At 49.1% G+C, this 21,390-nt stretch overlaps 1 protein-coding gene across 1 annotated transcript in view; it reads left to right on the forward strand.

The window, feature by feature from the left end:
* The window catches only part of STARD9 (StAR related lipid transfer domain containing 9), a 127,017-nt gene that overhangs the window by 79,334 nt on the left and 26,293 nt on the right, over positions 1-21,390 (forward strand). Inside the window, 15 exon segments of the mRNA XM_060002350.1 lie at positions 288-355; positions 1,430-1,527; positions 1,945-2,154; positions 2,431-2,528; positions 3,662-3,739; positions 4,164-4,235; positions 7,647-7,826; positions 11,319-11,370; positions 11,704-11,841; positions 12,545-12,627; positions 12,747-12,850; positions 18,049-18,242; positions 18,678-19,149; positions 20,862-21,241; positions 21,244-21,389. Of these exon segments, the coding sequence (XP_059858333.1) occupies positions 288-355; positions 1,430-1,527; positions 1,945-2,154; positions 2,431-2,528; positions 3,662-3,739; positions 4,164-4,235; positions 7,647-7,826; positions 11,319-11,370; positions 11,704-11,841; positions 12,545-12,627; positions 12,747-12,850; positions 18,049-18,242; positions 18,678-19,149; positions 20,862-21,241; positions 21,244-21,389 (2,373 nt within the window).

Genomic DNA, 21,390 nt, shown 5'->3' on the forward strand with positions numbered 1-21,390 from the left:
CTCCTGGAGAAGAGTTGAGCATTTACCCGGTAAACCGTGCTAGGGAGACTTTGTGGGGGGTTGCCCACCTACCCTATGGAAGTTTTGCTCACATTTTTAATGATGGCAGGACTCAGGGCTTACTGATTGTCAGATATTGAGAGCTCATCTGGTTCAGAACACATTAGAATACAGATTTCTTGAGTGAGTTGGCTAAAAATCCGAATATCACCTTGGTTAGGAGGGTGTCATGGGAAAAAAACATATTGTTCCAAGTGACAAGCTTTAAATATCTTTTCTCCCTTTAGGCAATCCTGGAGAACCACCTCCCCTCTGAAATCTCTAGCAAGATCAACCTTGTGGACCTAGCAGGCAGGTAATTAGGATCTCAAAGCCAAGTGGAATTACTCCCTTGACAATGACCTTGTTCTTGCTCATTTTACGGGGAATAAACTTTTCCCCACCGTTTACACATTTCAGTCATCCTGAGAAAACTACAAAAGAAACAAATTGTTTGAATGCTAGGTTAAGAAACTGTAGTTTTCCGAGGGCTAAAAAATTTCATGTTAGGGGTTCTCAATCTTAGCTGCCCATTAAAATCACCTGGACCTTTTAGAGCTCCCAATGCCTAGGTTGCACCTCAGATCAAATAAATCAGATTATTAGTGGAGTCAGAGGGAGTGCCAGCAGTGTATAGCCAAGATTGAAAACCAGTGCTCTAAGTAGAGGGGACTGAGTTAGTGTGCTTTTTTCCTTTGACCTAATATTGATTTTATGCTGCTCTACACATCTCTCAAAAAAAAAAAAAAAAAGGTTTAAAAAATACTGTGGCATTGGGGAGAAGATACTGCCTTTTAAGTATTAGAAGGAAACATGAATTGTACTCATTTCCATATCCAGAAAGAAGAAACTCTCAGGAATAATGTGGTCAGAAAAAAGTGTAACATGAAATTAGGCATATTTTCTTATTTTAAAACTGCTAAATAATTAATATGGTACATCACTCCCTTAAAAGCTTAAGTGCTTTCTGGAAGAAATTGTATCAGCCAACTGGAAGTGTGAATTTCTAATATTTCACATTTACTTAAATAAGGAATTTGAAACCATTAATGACACAGCATAAAGCCATTAATATGTGAAATTAAAACAAAAGGGGAATTGTATATACCAAAAAACTATGTTGGTATCATTACTGTGAATAAGTATTAACTCAAAATGCTCTGGCAGCCAAATGTAATGAATCGTTTGCTTTTTATTGCCTGAGAAGCAGAAGGATGCCAGTTTGTTACATGATGGTAACATTTTTTCTGGAACTGAATTCTAAGGGGTTTATTATGTGGATCTTTTACACAAAGTGCAACATAATGGATAGTGTTTTTCAACAGCATTATAAGGATAGTGTCTTCTTGTTCACTTTTGTTTCTCTTTTCATCCACTGTGTTTTATTTAGTGAAAGAGCAGATCCCAGTTACTGTAAGGACCGGATTACTGAAGGAGCCAATATCAACAAGTCTCTTGTGACTCTGGGAATCGTCATCTCCACCTTAGGTATTTTGACGGTAGCCTGGATTATCAGAGTGGGAGGGGAGACTTTGAAAAATAACTCATATGTTTTCATTTTGTCAAAATGGAGTAGATACTTAAAAGGTTCTCTCTGATAAAGTTTACCTTCTGGCTTTGGGCATGAAAAATTGATATTTGTAGTTTTTGAACACAATGTGACCATCATCCTACCACTCTCATTCCAAAAAGAAGGGAGACTACAGAATTGTTTGGCTTAAATATTCCATCTCTTGAGTCCAGAGTCTAATTCAGGGACCATACTTAAAGCATCCAGTCATAGGCAGAAAGGGATTAGGAAGTGTGATGCTAAGTCTACCTTCTTCAACCATTGCTTTGTTTTAATGCATTTGTTTCGTAATTCCTTTTTTTTCTTCCACTTTTATTATTTTTTGTCTTTTTAAGCCCAGAACTCTCAGGTATTCAACAGCTGCCAGAGCTTCGGCAGCACAGTGAGCGATGGTAGTGACAGTGGGATCCCTAGCTCTCCTTCCAGGACCAGCAGTGGAGCAGGACCTTCCCAGAGGCAGTCTTACATCCCCTACCGGGACTCTGTGTTGACCTGGCTGCTGAAGGACAGCCTCGGAGGCAACTCCAGAACCATCATGGTTGCCAGTGAGTAGGCTGCCGGAGCTGGTTCTGTGTTGAGACTGGTGCTCTGCCACTGCTGCCCATTTCATCAAGGGTCTCAGACAGCCTGGGCGACGGCAGCAAGGCCAGTGGTCATGGGCTGGGTTGGAAAGGCTTGGCGTGTGTTTTTTTTTTTTTTTTTTTTTTTTTTAAACATCTTTATTGGGGTATAATTACTTTACAATGGTGTGTTAGTTTCTGCTTTATAACAAAGTGAATCAGTTATATGGCGTGTGTTTTAACCTTCTCCTTCTACCCCAGCCGTGTCTCCTGCACACACTAGCTACAGTGAGACCATGAGCACGTTGAGATATGCATCCAACGCCAAAAACATCATCAACAAGCCACGGGTAAATGAGGTGAGACCTTCATTTGAAGTCCTGGTCTGGTACAGCAGTTTACTCCAAGTTCTCCTTTTTTCCTCTCATTTGATTTCCTTCTCTTTGTACTCAGCCCAGCTGCCAGACTTGTTCTCCAAATGCGGAGAGAGTGAAATTCTTTCTTTCAGTGTCATACCGTTCTCTCATATCTCAACTGGCTTCATTCAGTTGCCTTTTTTGAATAATTTATTTTAGATGTTTATCTAAGGCCATTGGTCTTAAGAGCCCTTGTACACTGTTGCCACTCGAGGAAAGATCATTTAAAAGTGTCTGTGTTTACTGCCTTTATTCCAAGTTTATGTTGCTCTGTGCCTTTTTTCATATGCAGATTGCAGTGCCGTCTCTGTTTTGGGTAAAAGTTGCATATGAGGAATCCTTTAGTCTTGAAAGCTGAATTAATAATGAGAATATTCCAAAAGTTCCTCATCTACTTTGCAGTTTCGGTGAAAAGTTCCAGGGCAGGGATCACAAATGGGTGGCCCACATACAGCCCATTTATGGACTGTTTTAAAGGGCAGTGTAGGGACTTCCCTGCGGTCCAGTGCTTAAGACTTTGCCTTCCAATGCACCGGTGTGGGTTCGATCCCTGGTCGGGGAGCTAAGATCCCACATGCCTTGCTGCCAAAAAACCAAACCATAAAACAGAAGCAATACTGTAACAAATTCAATAAAGACTTAAAAAAAATAAAGGGCAATGTAATTGGTCAGGTAAGTTTAGTCACACTCAATACAGGAAGATTAGCACCTTACATGCTCTGGCATTTGTATTATATTACCTACCTGACCTCCTGCTCTAGGCAGTGATTTTCAGACTTTAGTGTGTATCAGAATCACCTGGAGGGTTTGTTAAATCACAGGTGGGCCCAGCCCTCAAGAGTTTCTGATTAATAGGTGTTGGGGCATTGCGGGAGTGGGGGTGGTCCACAGAATTTGCATTTCTCACAAGTTCTTAGGTGAAGTTGCTGCTGATCCTGGGACCACACTTTGAAAAGACTGCCCTAGAAGTTACTCCCAAGGAGTAATCCGCTTCTTCCAGGCTAATTGCGAGTAGCATCTCACAGCCATTCGGGGCCTGATATCAGTCAGTGGTGACCGAGTTCTCTGTGTTTCAGGATGCAAACGTGAAGTTGATCAGAGAACTCAGGGAAGAGATTGGAAGACTGAAAGCCATGCTGCTGAGCTTTGAGCTGGTATGTGGGCAGTCAGGACTTTTCTGTCCTCCAGAGCCCCTTCTCTTCTGCAGGGTATCTGAGCCCTGCTGCATTGTGTTCTCAGTCAGGTGACGCTTGTAGAGCAGAGGCCAGAGATAGGATGGTGATTACTCTGATTACCTGTGTAGTTTCAGATGGGGTGGGCACCCTCTCACTGTGTCCTTTCTGCTGTCCAAAGGGCATTTTCCTGAATGGCCCTTGTTCTGTATGTGGGCAGATACGGGGAATGGGGCCCTCCAGAAAAAATTTCCTTGAATTCTCCTTCTTTGTACCCATCTGAGCCCAAATACTTAGGCTTCTGATTTGTTTCTGATTTTAACGATAAAGTCTTTCCTTTATCTGCATCTTTTCCTTCACAAGAGTGAGGGTGGGACCCATGAAGCACATCTCTCTCTTTGTGCAGAGAAACTTCCATTCATTGAATGAGGGAAAGGATGAAAATCTGAAGGAGCTGGCTCTCCAAAATGAATTGAAGGTGGGTCTGTTGGGGAGACTCAGTTGTGCTTCACATCACCTTGGAAACAGATCTGACCTCCCTCCATCATTCCTGGGCCAGAACTGCTCCCCCACCAGGACAGAGAGGTTCTGTATAGAGACAACCTTTGTCTCCGTTGAGCCTTGAGTTGGGGGATGTGTTTGTCATAGGGCTGGTGACTGGCTTTCTGACTCTGCTTTGTTTTCCCAGGGGATCATGATAACTCCCTTCAGATAGTGACAGTAGCCTAGGAAAAAAATTATTTTCTAGTAAATAAGTAAATCAATGACATGTATTCATTGAACATCAACTAGGTGCTCAGCACAATGCTGCAGGAGATACAAAGAAGTCCCTGCCCTCAGATGGCTTGCAGTCTAGTTGGAAGCACATTTAGAGAAGGATTAAATGAAATAACTTACGTGAGTTAGACGTAAAGGGCTTAGGAAGGAAGAAATCAAATGTGGCTTGGAATTTTCAGGGCCAGCCTCAGTGCTGCAGTTGGAAGGCAGAGAACTTGAACTAGACCTTGGAGGATGGATAGGGTCTGTTAGATAGGGAGATGGACAGAGGTATTGGGGTGAGGGAGGGATAACAGAAGCAAAGCCACGGAAGTGAGAGAAGGGCTGGTGTGAGACATGTGGACACACGGGGTGTGAGGGCAGCGAAGCTGGCTAGGATATGTGTTCCTGGTAGAGAGGAGCAGAGGGGAGGGGAGGAGAGGTCCAGTTCAGGAGGTTTGAACTTGACATGAACAGGGTTACTCACAGCTTCTTGAACCCAGTTAGTGACATGATAAAGGAGTGTATTGGGTAAATTAATATGACAGTTGCATGTAGAATGGATTGAGGGCTGGAAGCAGAGAGATCAACAAGGAAAGAGACTGTTGTTGTGACCCCATGAGGGTGAGGACATTTTGGGAGATTGAATCAAATGGTGATTCCCAGAGACTTTTTTTTTTTTAATCACTTGTGTTAAGTTTTTTTTTACTTTGTTTTTTTTGGCCGTGCCACACGGCACGCAGGATCTTAGTTCCCTGATCAGGGATCGAATCCGTGCTCCCTGCATTGGGAGCACAGAGTCTTAACCACTGGACCACCAGAGAAGTCCCCCAGTGACATTTAAAAGGAAGAAGTAGCAGGCATTATTTGGTGACAGGTTAGATTTAGGTCTTGCAAACAAATGTCCTCATTTCCAGTACTCTACTGCATCATCCTTATATGTTATTAAAGTATCCTGGCTATGTCAATATTTTGTTACCCAAACTAAACTTTAGGACTACTTCACATATCCAGAAGTTTCTCAAAAATTCTGTATTTAGCTATATGGTCTGATTTTTGGTTCATTCCAGGCACATTAACATTTTTACTTTATACAGGCCGGCAGACCTGGACTTGAACCTGCCGCTTGCTAGTCTTACAACCTTAGGCAGGTAGGAGTGGGTGATGAAGGCTGGCCAGAGGGGAGGTGTCCTCTGCAGCACCTCCAGGGGGATGTGCCCTGCCACCTACCTCTGCCAGGGCCCAATCCAACCCAGCCCTTCACGGGTACCCTGTAGTTTTCAAACTTCAACTCAATGATTATAACATTAAAAAGAATGTTTCAGGAATTCCCTGGCGGTCCAGTGGTTAGAACTCTGTGCTTCCATTGCTGGGGGTGCAGGTTCGATCCCTAGTCGGGGAACTAAGATCCAACAAGCTACGTAGGGCAGCCCAAAAAAGAATGTTTCTAGAGTCATAAAATACTTGTACCTAAATTTGGCATGATTTTTTTTTCTTAAGTTTTCTCTTTATGAGAGAAGGACTTAGATGAATCCAGTTCCTTTTCCTGGTCTTCCTCAGTTCTTCCACTCCCAAAAGAAGCTTCCTGCCTTGATAACAATTTCTACCGTAAGAAAGAAAAAGGACCCTATATTCAACATTGTTCCTTCATGTTTCCCAAGTGGGCTTAGCTTAAGGCCTCTAAGCCTTGGTGTGTTTATTTTTAAAACTCTGTTCCTGATCCATAGTAAGCCCTCAGTGTTTTTTTAAATTAATTTTTTATTGGAGTATAGTTGATTTACAATGTTGTGTTAGTTTCTGCCGTACAGCAAAGTTAATCAGTTACACATATATCCACTCTTTTTTAGATTCTTTTCCCATATAGGCCATTACAGAGTATTGAGTAGAGTTCCCTGTGCTGTACAGTAGGTCCTTATTAGTTATCTATTTTATATATAGTAGTGTGTATTATATATGTCAATCCCAATCTCCCAATTTACACCACCCCCCGCCCTCAGTGTTTAATAACATTAGTTATTACTGTTGTTATTTTTTATTGTGTGGTAGTTCAGACCAGTTTCATAGTCTTCATTCTCCCTGGGGAGACCCGTCTTGGTGCTTTGTTGGTTTTTGAGGTGCGTACAAGCTTATATTAGAATTCAAGGTGCTGCACCTTGGGAAAGAAGTTCACAAGAGGACTCCCAGTATGGATCACATAGGAGGGGGGGTGGAAAGAGGGGAATTTAAACATATCAATAGATATGTGACTCAAATCCCAACTAATTTTTTTAAATTAATTTATTTATTTTTGGCTGCATTGGGTCTTCGTTGCTGTGTGTGGGCTTTTCTCTAGTCGTGGCGAGCAGGGGCTACTCTTTGTTGTGGTGCGCAAGCTTCTCATTGTGGTGGCTTCTCGTTGTGGAGCACGGGCTCTAGGCACACGGGCTTCAGCAGTTGTGGCATGTGGGCTCAGTAGTTGTGGCTCGCGGGCTCTAGAGCGCAGGCTCAGTAGTTGGTGGTGCACAGGCTTAGTTGCTCCGTGGCATGTGGAATCTTCCCGGACCAGGGATTGAACCTGTGTTCCCTGTATTGGCAGGCGGATTCTTTTTTTGTGTGTGTGGTACGCGGGCCTCTCACTGTTGTGGCCTCTCCCGTTGCGGAGCACAGTCTCCGGACGCGCAGGCTCAGCGGCGATGGCTCACAGGCCCAGCTGCTCTGCGGCACGTGGGATCCTCCCGGACCGGGGCACGAACCCGTGTCCCCTGCATCGGCAGGCGGACTTTCAACCACTGCGCCACCAGGGAAGCCCAGCAGGCGGATTCTTAACCACTGCGCCACCAGGGAAGTCCCCAAATAATTTTTAAAAATAACATTTATGGTGCTTTTTTTTTAATAAAAACAATACATGCTCATTGCAGAAAAATTTTAAAATAACATTTATTGAGTTTCTATTTATAAAAGTAACAGTTGCTTTTTGAGGAAAACTTAGAAAACAGAGAGAGCTCACAGAGGTGCAAGGGCCCATGTGCGGACTTGAATAGTCACGGGGAGGAAAGTGAGGAAGTGATGCCGTGAGGAATTGGGCCAGATGGCGCTGAACCATTCATCTGCTCCCTGTACTGAGTGTCCAGGACCACCTCCTCTGTCTCCTCAGATTGACCAGCTGACTAAAGACTGGGCCCGTAAGTGGAATGAGTGGAAGGCCCTCGTGGAACATTACAGAGTGGACATCAACAGGAGGAGGGCTGGGCTGGTCATCGACTCCAGCCTGCCACACCTGATGGCCTTGGAGGACGATGTGCTCAGCACAGGTGTCGTGCTCTATCACCTCAAGGTGAGCGGGTGGGTGCACCCCCCCCCCCTTAAGCCGTTGGCCCCAGAGGTCAGGGAGGGAAAAGCCGCAGAGCTGCCCTCAGGTGTGCCCTCAGGAAACTGGGCCTGCCAACCAACTGATCTGTTTTGTTTTTGTATGAATACAGAAGAAGACTAGTAATCAGAACAATCATTTGGTTTTCAGCTGCTGCTACTGTCTCTCTTACTTTTGTTCTCCATGCCTAAATTTCCTTGTTTTAAAGTAAGAATAATGCTGCTTGTGTTCCTTATCCGGCTTCCTGAAGCACAGGAGTGCAGTCATGGAGGTGAATCCTAACCTGGAAATTCCGGCAGCAGTCCTGAGCGCTCCCCGCAAACACAGGCTGCTCACAGACGGCTTTCAGAGGCTAAAGGCATCAAAAGATCTGAAACAGTTCCCTTCCCGTACTTTCCCACTTCATTCAACCCCCCTTCTCCATTACTAGGTTTGCCTGGGAAAGAAGAGAGAAAAGAGGGAGTAGATTTAGGAAGCTTCAAGAAAGTGTGCAGGAGTCCAGAGAGCTGGGGGGTGAGGGGTGACCAGGGTGTGACGTGCAGCCACCCACAGAAAATAGAGTGTTGCGAAGGCCTTCCACAAAGACCTCGCTGCCCTGGTCCTTTGTCACCTGGAGGCCAGGGCCTCACTTCTGAATGAAGTGTTTTGAGGGTTAGTGACCCATGTAATCCCATATCCTGTCCTCATCAAAAGTGTCCCACTATAGAAGGACAGTCCCCATGGATGGCTGAACATACTTTACGTGGCCCAAATCCCTGTGCTCATTGAAAATCCAACCTTCATTTTGATAATTGTCCCCAGCACGTTAAACTGACATTTAAAAGGAACAGAGTTTATGGGGATGTGTGACGCTGCTGTCATCCCTGGAGAAATCAGATTGCTATTGCTGCAGTACATGTGGTGGGAAGATGTCGGCACGTCTCACACATTTAGAAAGTCTGTGTTCTGAGGATAAGCCCTCGGGGAAGTTGTCAGAGACTGAGCCTCCCAGACAGAAGGTTAAAGTAGCTTCTTTTTTTGACACAGTATAAATCATCTCAGTGAAAATGCCTCAGGCAGAAGCGGCTGTTACCTTAATAACAAATCTGAACACCAAAGGCTATCAATCGTTCCATTTGTCAGAACCACGGGGAGAGGTTGGAGGTCGAGGAGAGACCAGATGGATTAAAATGCTCAGTATTTGAGTAGAACTGATCTGATATACTGATTGGAGATGGAGTGAGTGGATGAAGTTAGACGTCAAGTGGCAGAGTTAGGGTAGCAGCAGGGGGCTGAAGGATGATGGGGAGATTGGGTTGGAGGCCGAAGATGGACGATGCTGGAGTGCTGGTGTCCTTGCCAAGTCAGTGCACTGGGGGTCACTCCCTCCCTCATGTTCTGGACGTGAACCTGGGGAAACAAGATTTCAGTCTACTTCTAATCATGGCATTTCTGCAGGTTTTGTACCCATTTCCCCCCTTTTTGTTTGTTTAGATCCTGGTTTGGGTAGTAGTATAACACTAGTCACTCAAGATTCTCTGTTTTTATTTGCTAACTTGGTTCCAGACCCAGAACTAGTCCCTCGCAGTGGCCTGGGAACTGTTTGCCTGAGTCGCCTTGGGAAGCACCTTAGGTGGGGAGCGGGCAGCAGGAAGGGAGGGTGGAGCAGGTTACTGATATCCTGGACTTCATCTCATAACTGCCTTTGTGCTGCTGCCCCTCCCAATAAACAGGCATAAAGAGGCAGAGGGGCAGCAGGCACAGGCGCCAGCTCAGCCCATGTTAAATGAGATGCCAGCACATTTTGGGGTAGTTTCTGCTCTGCAGATCTAGAAGTTGGGATGTGCTGTGGCCTTTATTCCTTTGGGAGGAATGTGCCTCATCATGAGGGCTGACCTTGAACCCCTGAGAGTGGTCTTGACCCCCCTCCCTCGATTCTGGATGGCGGTGTCTGGAGACCGGCATCAGTTGGATCGTGTGATCCTCAGTGGCTGAGAGGAAAAGCCTGGGCTCTGGCTGGTTGTGGGTGTGCGGGGAGAGCCAGAGCCTTGTTCGTTCCTTCCAGGGGTCTTTCTCCTCAGGCGATTTTGGGAGAGCTACAGGGCCCTCCTTTCTGGCTGCTGATAGTGAAGCCTAGTGCAGAACTTTCCAGTCACTTCAAAAACATCAGTCACCGGGCAGGTGGTTTGGCGAGGTTGGAAACACGTGGGCACAGGACCTGGAGAGACCTGAATGCTAGCCGGGGTTGTCTTATTTAGTGGGTGGGCTCCCTGGGCAGCTTATCCCCTGTCCGCTTCAGATTCCTGATCGTAATACCTACATTCTGGGTTGTTAGAGGATTAAATGAGAGCTATATGTAAAGCACTTGGCGCAGTGCCCGGGACACAGGGAAAAGTTAGTCAGTAAATTATAAATACATATCTTGGGCTTCCCTGGTGGCGCAGTGGTTAAGAATCCACCTGCCAATGCAGGGGACACGGGTTCGAGCCCTGGTCCAGGAAGATCCCACATGCCCTGGAGCAACTAAGCCCGTGCGCCACAACTACTGAACCTGTGCTCTAGAGCCCTCCAGCCACAACCACTGAGCCCGTGTGCCTAGAGCCCATGCTCCACAACAAGAGAAGCCACCGCAATGAGAAGCCCGCGCACCGCAACAGACAGTAGCCCCTTGCTCTCCACAGTTAGACAAAGCCTGTGCACAGCAACGAAGACCCAATGCAGCCAAAAATAAATAAATAAATTAAAAAAAGGAAAGATAAATGCATATCTAAACTTGCATCTCTGTTGCCGTGTTGCTGCCTTCCTCAAACAGAGCTATGTGGTCTTAAACTGCATTGTTATAGTCCAAGGGCCAAAGGCCTTGTCTTCTACTAACCCAGTGATTCATTGATAGTAACTCCAGTTTCCCCCTCCTCTCTTGTACTCTCTTCCAGTCTTTTTTGATTCTAGATGTGCTTTTCTCCTTTTTGTGCTTCTCTTTTGTGCTTTACTCTTCTTAGAATCTGGTGTCTGTTAAACTTCATCTGCGGACCAAGAAGGTAAAAATCCTGTGCTTCCATACATCATCCTAGAAGGCATGTCTCTTTGAGACTGACTGGACCAAACTTGGACCACATTAACCTTAAGCCCTGGGAGAAAGCTATACCCATGTGCCCACTTCCTCAGACTAGAGAAGCTCTGACGGCCTAACTCCAGGCTATGGGACAGAAAGGAGCCGGCCAGCCCTAGTTGGACTTTGCAAAAAGCTGGTGCTGCTTAGTCATGCATTTTTCTGACCCCACCGTCTCAGGGGCTTCCTGGGCTGCAGCGTGAGTGGGCAGAGCAGTCAGAACATCCTGGAGCAAAGCTGAGAAGTGGTGTGGAAAAGGCTGGGGTGGGCATGGGAGGATGGTGATGACGCTCAAACAGGTGGGTTCTCCTTTGGGGGCAGGGCTGCATCCCTTTTTATTCTCCTTAAAATGGCTTTGTTTTTCCCTTTAGGAGGGGACAACAAAAATAGGAAGGATTGACTCGGACCAGGAACAGGACATTGGTGAGTGACAGAGCATACGGGTCCGATGCTCTGTGGCAGGTATTCATGCTGGACGGGTTTCTTCAGAGGAACGTGATGGTGCTCTGAGAGGAAGGAATCTTTGAGGTCTGAGGGGCCGCTCCTCTTTCCCTGACAGGTTGTGGGTCTGGGACATGATAGGAGGAGACCCACACGGTGGGATGATCCAGGTCTGGGTGGTTTCAGGTGGTGGCTCTTCCTCTCCTGTCATGATGTGAGATCTTCCAGATTTGGATTCTGATCTCATCAGAAGACTGGAGGAGGTGTTTCTCTGGGCTGTGCCTCCACCCAAGTGACCCCCGCCCCCTTCTGTAGTCCTGCAGGGTCAGTGGATCGAGAGAGACCACTGCACTATCACCAGCACCTGTGGGGTCGTCATTCTGCGGCCTGCCCGCGGGGCCCGCTGCACAGTCAATGGCCGGGAGGTCACCGCCTCCTGCCGTCTGACCCAAGGTAGGGCCCCCTACAGCCCGGTTTATGCCAGGATGAGTGATCGGCGAGTTCCATTCTCATGGGCCAGACCCAGAGAACTCAGTGAGGCAGGCTTTAATGATGGAACACCCAGCCTCTGCACCCAGAGATCTGAAGATTCCCTAATACAGTCCTCTTCCCGTAAACAAGCCCCAATTCCAGGGCTCCAGAGTAGAGAGTGACTCTCTGGAATTAGTACCTGTGTTTGTTAGCTCTGTGTCCTTGGGAAAGTCTCTGAGCCTCAATTTCCTATAAAATAGGAATAATAATAAAATCGTTGTGAGGATTGAATGAGCTAATCTGTGTAATGTTCTTAGCAGTGTTCTTGGCACTTAGAAAACATTCCTTATCATGATTACTGTCACTATTACTACTACTATTAATCTATTCAGATTCTCTCTGTCCTTTGAGGCTGAGCTTGGATACCCCCTCTTCAACAAAGCATTCCCTGACTACTCCACCTGGAGCTCATCTTGCTTTCCTTGGGAATAGCAGAGCTCCTCCTGTTCATCTCATTAATTCAATACATACGTTGTACGGTATCCAATGAATACATATCTTATTGACTCAGCTAAATTATCAACTTGTGGGGGCAGGACTTTGTGCCCCAGAACAGTGGCCTGCACGTTACATGTGCTCAGAACACGAGCTGTGCATTGAATTCGCGTCGGTCTCTGTGCCACAGGAGCAGTCATAACCCTGGGGAAAGCACAGAAGTTCCGATTCAATCACCCCGCAGAGGCCGCCGTCCTTCGGCAGAGGAGGCAGGTGAGCACATGGTGTTTCCACGTGGCTCCTGACCTCCCCGCTTCTCCTTTCTGGAGGGGGTCGAGCTTTGTCCGGCTCTGTTGGGATGGGGGTGATGATGCTTCCTTCCTTGTCTGCAGGTTGGAGAGACTGTTGGTAGCAGTGGCTCTCTGGAGTGGCTGGATTTGGACGGAGATGTCACTGCCTCCCGGTTGGGTCTTTGCCCTTTGCTTGGGAAGGAAAGGTGAGAGACAGCTGCCCGTTCTGCTGTGGGACGTTTTGGTTTTGCTTTTTAATTCATTACAACATGGAGCAGGGAGGAGATGAGTGTAGCAGCCAAGCTCTGAATGAGGCCTGGTCTGAACCAACGTGGGCGAGTGTTCTGAGGACGCTGAGCTAGCCGCTCAGCTGGTGGTTGTCAGGGTGGTGGTTGTGGCCTTCCTTCATTTCCCCTTGGGTATTGCAACTTTCTTCATCACTGAAAGAGGTATATATCATATGATGTTTCCTGTGGCCACCTTCCTCTGTCAGCAAGATTTACACCTGATGTATTTGTGGGTAGCTTTGCTGCTTTGGGACCTACCTCTTTAAATTCTATTAACCCCTTTAAATTCTGGCCTGCCTGTGTGTGAGCTCACGTGTGTGTCATTTAGCTCCAGGACTGTGGCTTCCTCTGAGTTTTTAAAGTGACTGTGAGATGGAGAAGCCTCTTTTCCTCATAACCATGGGTCCAGTACTATGCACGAGGGGCAGGAACTCCAGGACCCACATGAAAATATCTTGGGGCTCTGCCCTGTGCTACTCGCTTCACCTGCCTTGAGACTGTGGAGTGTGGGTCCGAGTTTTCTACGTGACTCATGGGAACTGCTTTTCTTCTTCATAGTCGTTCTTTATCCATTTCTGCATAGAAGCCCCCTCCCAGATCGAGATGCCTTGTGGGTTGGATCCTGGGAATAATGGTGTCCTGTTCTGAAAGCCACAGTGCCTTGTAACTTGGAGACTTCCTGTAGAAAATGTCAGCAGGGGACCCGGTACCTGTGCGACCCCTGGTGTGGGGGGCTGTTCAGCACCATGAGCACAGGGTGCCTGGGAGGGTTCTGATGGCCCTTGGTCCCCTGCTGCTCTTTGCTCAGGCCAGGAGCCTTGATGGCAGCTGAGGATAGCCTTGGGGCAGACCTCGGTGGTGAGATGTTGGATGAGGACAGGAGTGCTCTGAGGCAGGTAGTACGAGCAGCAGGCAGGTGCTCACAGGAGGGCTGCTGACGACCAGAGGACGATGCTTCAGGGCTTAAGGGAGGATGGTCAGTGTTGGGTGACTGTGGGCCCTGAGGGGTGACATAGGGTGGAGCATATCAAGATCAACGTAGACTCAGGACTGAGGCCGGGGCTCTTGTTTGTCAGAGTGGCCTCCCTTTTTGTAGTGAAGTCATGAAAGGAGGCCTTGTCTTAGGTCAGTTCCTTTGGGAAGTCGCACTGAGGATGTGTTTTTCCCCAAGTCCAGAGGTCTACAGGGAACGGTTCTGCAACTTAAAGAGCCTTGGATGCTGAAGAGATACGTTGGAGTTGAGTAAAGCGGCCTTACCTCCTGGCTGTACGACAGAAAAGCTGTGTGACCTTAGGCAAGCTACTGAGTCTCTGAGCCTACTGGCTCACCTCTAAGTAAGGATGCTACCGTCTCCCTCCCAGGGGTCCTCGTGACACGGGTTGAAAGAGCGAGTGCACATGGAATACTTTGTCCAGTGCCCGACACCCCACAGCCCCGCTGCCGGGAGGCCCTCACGGCAGGGGCTGCCCGGGAAGGTGGCCTCCCTTTTGCTTTCCTGTCCTCCCACCTTGCCCCAGTGGACCCATCCACCCCAGAGAACACTGGGCTTCTGCCTTTTTAAGGTCTTCTCAGGCTCTCTAGCCCCATGGGCATGGACGTGACCTTTCAGTCGCACCAAGAATGCACCCTTTCATGCAGAGGACAGAGGGGGACTGGAGAATCAGGCCTCTCCCCCTCACTGCCCTCGCTCTTAAGCTCCAGCTCTGGGAGCCTGTGGGCCAGGCCGGTCCTGCCCAGCTACCATTGCCAGCACGCGTGCGCCAGCCCCTGGCAGCAGCGGGTGGTGTGGGCTCAAGGCTCTGAGCGGGCAGAGGGGCCGGGAGAGAAAGTGAGTGTGCGGAGCCCAGCACGTCGTCAGCGGGGCTCCCCGTCTGGGCTTGTGTCTCCACGAGGGTCTCTCATATGCTCTTGAGTGGGGTCGGCTCCAAAGCCTCCCCGTGTCCCAGGTTTCCTTTCCGCCCTCTTTCTCTCTGGAGGGATGCTTCTCTGGTGGGGAGCCTGTGAAGCCAGAACTGACTCTAGAGCAGGGGAAGTTGGCCTGTTGGCCTCCTTTTCTCCCTGCAGCAGTGAGTGATCTGGACCTGAGAAGAGTTTGTCCTTGAAAACTGTCTGTTGTCCGTGTTCTTGGCATTTTCCCCCTGGGAATTTTGGGAGCTTAACCTTAAGTGCCTAGAGCCCGGGGGACACTGTGGCTGCTGCCACAACCTCTGCCACCTCAGCGAGTAGGTGCCGTTGCATTTCTGCTGTGGAAGCTGCCAGCGCCGAGCTGCCGGAGGGCGCGATGGAGCCCTGGCAGCAGCTGGGGATGCTGGAGTCCCCCAGGGAGAAGGGCACCGTCTGAGAGGGACAGAGGTCCTTGGCCGCAGGTTACTGAAGACTGGCCCTTGGTGATCTCCCCAACATATAGCATTAGGTCGGCTTGTTCTTTTTCACATGCTTTCGGGGAACTTGGCTGATGTACTCAGCACAGGAGACATTTTCAGTCTGATGGTGTATGGCTCCTCGGACAAGCGTGCATGTCTGTGGGGCTCCTCCCAGACAGCCTCTCCTTGCGGGCTTGCAGCTGCTGTGGAGGAAGCTGTATTGGGTCTGTAGAAGCTGACAGGCTGGCTACAGCTTTCCCTGGGGAAGCGTGGAGGAGCTCCCTTCTAGGGAGAAGCAGATTGTAAGTCTGAGGGTCCGGGGACAGTCAGAGAAGGAAGCTGAACACTCTCAGGGAATTCAGAATAAAGACCTCCATCCTACCCCTTGTATCTGATGTTGTAGATCTTAGCTGGGTGTGTCTAAGACCCTCTGATGGGCTCGGGTTTGTAATTCAGCCGTGTCTGTGGTCAGACACAATTTGGAGCTGTGACACAGGCGTGATACATATAAATATATGTGTAAAATGTTTTCCATTAACTGCTTTTTCTGTTTGTGTGGCACTAACTGGCTTCTCATTCCAGTTGCTATCCCTGGCCTTTGCCTTACGTGTGACGAACGGCGCCTTTCCTGTTTTCTGTACCTTCCACTCTTGTGTGTTGCCCTTTTGCCCACAGCAGCCAGCAGCCGTCTTCCCCAGAGCACGCTCGCACAGGGACCTGGGCCCCTCCTGATTCCTGGACTCACTGTAGATTGAGTCACCTCCCAGCCTCCTTTCCAGAGAGGAGCCTGCCATTGTGTCAGCTCCCACCCACGCCCCCATCCATCTATTCACTCTCCCACCCGTCCCTCCTTCACTGTCCTCCTAAGGCTACATTAAGAAATCTTAATTTCTTCTAAGACAGAGGCAGCAGACTTTCTGTGAAGGGCCAGGTTGTGCTGTAGCCTTCGCCGCAGCTATTCTGCTGTGCCGGTGAGTCCCGGAAGCCCTCGAGACGATACATAAACCACACATGTGGCTGTGTTCCAATAACTTGATTCACAAAAGCAGGCAGCGCATCATTTAGCCCGAAGGCTGTAGTGTGGGGACCTCTGCTTTCATTCTGCTCTACAAAGTGATAAACCTCCGAAGTGGAATGGACCCCTCAGAGCACACCGTTCAGATGGTTTGCCATCTGCTTCTAGTGTTAAGTCACTTAGAGAGTCTCCAAGCCTGAGAGCCGTGGCCTCCTGGGGCTGGAATGAGGGCCGTGGGCAGGAGAAGCGAGGCTGGCTGGGGCTTTTGTGTCGGTCTCCAGCAGACCCTGACCCTTCCCAGAGGCTCCCCCCCCCAGCCCGGAGTGGAGCCCCGTGCATTTGGCTCTTTTTGAAACCTGAGTGACAGGGACGGAGAGGCCCTGCGGAAACAGCATGGGAGGCCCTTGCATAGAAGTCACGTGTGACCTAGGGAGAGGTTAGCATGAGGGGAGAAGCTGTCAGTCTTCAGAGGAAGGCTCTTACTTATCCATGGTCACACAAGAACCTGGTGGCAGAGTAAAAGCATGACTGTAGTCTAGAATTTTTTTTTTTTTTTTTTTTTTTTTAGGTGGAGGTGCCAGGGATTGAGCCCGGGTCCTCATGAAAGCCAAGAGAACCTTTTTTAAAATAAATTTATTTATTTATTTTTGGCTGCATTGGGTCTTCGTTGCTGCGCACGGGCTTTCTCTAGTTGCAGCGAGCGGGGGCTACTCTTTGTTGCGGTGTGTGGGCTTCTCACTGCGGTGGCTTCTCTTGTTGTGGAGCACGGGCTCTAGGCGTGCTGGCTTCAGTAGTTGTGGCTCCCGGGCTCTAGAGTGCAGGCTCCATAAGTTGTGGCTCATGGGCTTAGTTGCTCCACGGCATGTGGGATCTTCCCGGGCCAGGGCTCGAACCCATGTCCCCTGCATTGGCAGGTGGATTCTTAACCACTGTGCCACCAGGGAAGTCCCAAGAAAACCTTTTTAAATTTTGTATTTTTGGAAAATTTTAAATACACTACAAATGATCAACTCATGGCTAATCTTGTTTCATTTATATCCCCAACTCCTCCCCACTGGATCTAAACAAATCTTGGACAGATTCACCAGTAAACGTGTCAGCATGTATCTCTGAAAGGTGTGGTCAAGTCTAAAGCTCTTGAACCCTCGTCCAGGGCTCATTCACCGAGAACAGCCCTTGAGTGGAGACCAGCTCTCCCCTGGGGCTCCTGCTGCATGCACAGCTTGGCGTGCACCTGAGTTCCCTCTCCTCCTACTACCACATCAAGAGGGTTTCTGCTTTAGGAGTGGAGGTGCAGTCGTGATCGCTGAACAAGAAGGAGAGGGTTTCCATTCCCACAGTGTTTCTGGAGCTTCTGCTCTCGTCTAGTTACAACAGATTTTTAGCAGATACCTTTTTATTCTTTTTTAAAGGACAAAGTTTCTTGATTTAGCTAAAATGTTGTGTTTTCTAAAAACAGCCGCTTTACTTTCCTGGTTATTTTCCTTAACCAAAATGAACTTGTGTTTCTGCTAAACCCACAGTCTAAGAATATGCTAGTCTCAGGACTGTTCTCCCCTCCCGCACTGTGACATCATGAGCTGCCTGTGACACCGTGCCTGTGTGTCCCAAGTTGCCAGAAGTCCAAAGCCCTCTCTGCCTTATTGAATGCAGGACTCCATGGGAGGGGCTAAGGCCGTGGGGGTGTTTGCTGAGCTGGGTTTACGTTTCCCCCCGGGTAACCCCGGCCCCTGTGACAGGAAAGCGCTGGGAGAGCAGAGTGACAAGGACCACAGGCCACCAAGGGCTGGAGAGACACCCTGTGGGGCCCAGATTCAGCAGCAGCGGCTGTGCTTCGTGGGGGATCTGAGGCCGCGAATCCTAGCGGGACAGATTAGAGCCAAACAGGAACGGGAACTGGACGGGACATGTGCCAGCCAACAGGTTAAAGACGGTAGGAGCCTGCTTCCCCTTCCCATCTCTCCACACCGCCCTGGCCCTCTGTATTCTCTCCTTTGTTTTCTTTGTGATATGATGGAATCTTTGGTGTTAGGGGTTCTCTCCCCTCTTTTAGAGACCAGAGGCTCTTACACGGGGGCTGGAAGCAAGAATAAGGAAGCGACCTTCCTCACTGCCCTCATGCGTGCTTTTCCAGGTTCTGCTGCTGGCCCTAGCATGTGCCCGCTGCCCTGCTGAGGCCGGGGCTTCGTCCACTTGCCCTGTGGTCAGGGGGCCCGGCACTCCTGCTCCAGAGGGCCACGTGGCCCTCATCCCACCACGTTACCCTGGCCAGCTTTTCACTCTGTGCAGGTGCAGCCGTGGCCAGAGGTGCCTGAGTCCAGGGAGGGAGGACGGGCTGACCTTCTCTCAGGGTGTTTTTGGTTCGCAGACCAGCAGTGGCTACTCAGAGAAGGGACCTGGCTGGCCGGCTTGCAGCAGCAGCTGCAGCAAGACCGTGTAGAAGAGAAAGAACTTGCAGCCGCTGTTCCATCTGATTCACGGTGCCAGACAGACCCTGAGACTCAGCCATCTCCCCTGGTCCAAAGCCAGAAGAGGGCGGTGCACCCGCAGCTCCTGCGGAGACTCGCGCTTCGGGTGGCGGAGCGGAACGGCCGGCAGAGAAGGGTCTCGTTCCAGCTGCAGAGGACCATTGAGAAGCCGAGGCTGCTGGGGGCCCACAGGAGACCGGAGCGGCTCAGGTTGCTGTGCTGGCTCCAGGATGACTGCCCCCGGAGGCCCCCCTTCCCGGCCCCCTGCCCTAGTGCCCTGGTCCTAGGGCCTCAACGCAGAAGCAGATTGACAAGTTGCAGCTCCTTGAGCCTCCGAAGGCCCTGCAGCCGGCACTCAGCCCAACTGCGCAGGTACAGCCGTCGGAGGCCGCCGTGGGGCACTGGCTGAGGTTTACAGCCTTGTTGCCCGGGCAGCGATCTTTACTTCCTGGGGCCTCAGTTTCCTCCATTTGTGAAATGGAAAAATGTGTCTACTCTTCTCTTCCTCATCACTTGTTCTCCTGATCACTCTCTCCTTTCTCTGTAGTTGATGTCTTCTAAGATTTTCCCTGCCCCCACTCTGAGGGGCAGCTCTTGCTGCTTTGATCATATCTGCTGAGGGAGAATCTCAGCCTCATTTTCCGGGTGCTCTAGACCCTGACTACCACATATGTCTCCTTGTGTGTGTCCTGCCGCCACTCTGTCTCATATTGCCTCAGACTACACTCTTCCTCCCTCCCCTCCCCTCCCACCCGACCTGCTGGCTCCAGTCAGTTTCCCAGCCCACCTACCATGCTGAGCAAGTGAAACACTCTCTTTCTGACTCCTGGGTTCATTGTGGGATCCTCCTTGTTTCTTTTCTCCTTCACTTCTCACATTCAGTCAAGGTGAGGATATGTTATCTTCCAGACTGCTTGGAGCAGAGGACTATGTCTACCTCTTTGTATCCTCCAGGCCTAGCGCAGGGCCTTGCCCATATTAGGTGCCCAGTTAATGTCTATTACTGTGATGTTTGCTTACCAATCTGGTCTTTAGAGTACTAGGTAGGCTTTTTTTTTTTAAGTTTTATTATGAAAAATTTCCAACATACACAAAGTTGAGAGAGTTGTGTACCTGTCACCCATGTTCAGCAAATGTCAAGATTTACCGTGCTTGCTTTGTCTCCCCTCCTTCCTTTTTCTGATGAAGCATTTTAAAGCAACTTTTAAATGTGATGTCATTTCAATCCTACATCAAGTATACACTTCTGAAAAATAAGTTTTCTTATGACCACATTGTCATCACACCCAGCAAAATTAAGATTAATTATTCAGTATAATCAAAAACATAGGCCATATTCAAATTTCTCTAATTGCCTCAAAATATATATTTATAGTTAATTGAAATTAAGATCCAGTAGAATTTACACACTGCATGTGGTTGTTATGTCTTTTAAGTTTCTTTTAATCATGCTTTTTAAAAATTTCTTCATATCGTCGATTTGTTAAAGAAAGTGGGTCCATTCTGTAAAATGTGCCCCTTTATAGATTTGTCTGTTTGATTCCTTGTAGTGCCATTTAAGTTATTATTCAGTTCCTCATGTTGGAAGTTTTCCCTAAAGGCGTGGTTAGATCCAGATTCAGTTCAGCCTTTTTGTAAGATAAAGAAAATGAGGAACAGAGTGTACCTGGGGCTTCTTTGAGAGCCAAGACTATAGTCTGTAGTTTCCTTATGTACCTAAAGAGCTGACCCTGAAGGCTATAGGGGACAGTGACATTGGCCTAGTTTTTTTTTTTTTTTTTGGTACGCGGGCCTCTCACTGCCGCGGCCTCTCCCGTTGCGGAGCACAGGCTCCGGATGCACAGGCCCAGCGGCCATGGCTCACGGGCCCAGCCACTCCGTGGCATGTGGGATCTTCCCGGACCGGGGCACGAACCCACGTCCCCTGCACTGGCAGGCGGACTCCCAACCACCGTGCCACCAGGGAAGCCCTGGCCTAGTTTTAAACCTCTTTCAGAGCAAACTAAGTGGGACTTTATATTCCTTCTCTCAGCAGGAAGTAGGGACCTCTTACTTTTCTGAGATGGCTTTCCTTGTCTCCACAGTGTTTTCCTGAATTGGGATCCCTCCACCACGTCACCTCCTGTGCCTGACCCTACTGAGCAATTATCAGAGGAAACCCCATCAGAAGAGTACTTGCCCCAGGCTGCTTATTACCCCCCAAGGAAAGGGCATTTCATCAAGCATGCCCTCCGTTCTTCAGGCGAGGGGCAGCTCTGCACAGCCAGGAAGGCCCTGGCCAGGAAGGGAGCCTCACCCTCTGGCACCTGCCTCACTGAGAGCTGCGAGTCTGCCAGTGTCCAGGAAATGGAGAGAGTGGGTAAGCAGCCCCGTCAGATGGTGGCCCAGAGTTTCGCAGCTAACAAGCTAAAGCCATGGGATAAGCTGGAGGTCCTCACCTCTTCCACCCAGACCAGGAGGGCTAAGGCCACTCACCTGCAGGGTGGGGAAAAGAAGGGAACCTTGGGCCCCATGAGGCTGCTGAGGGAGCCAGTTGTGGCTCCTCACATCCCCATGGATCCAAGCAAGCCACTGGGCGTGGAAAGACAGCCAAGACTTTCTGGGCAGAATCCA

Source organism: Delphinus delphis, chromosome 2 (assembly GCF_949987515.2).
Source record: "Delphinus delphis chromosome 2, mDelDel1.2, whole genome shotgun sequence".
Classification (NCBI taxonomy): Eukaryota; Metazoa; Chordata; class Mammalia; order Artiodactyla; family Delphinidae; genus Delphinus; species Delphinus delphis.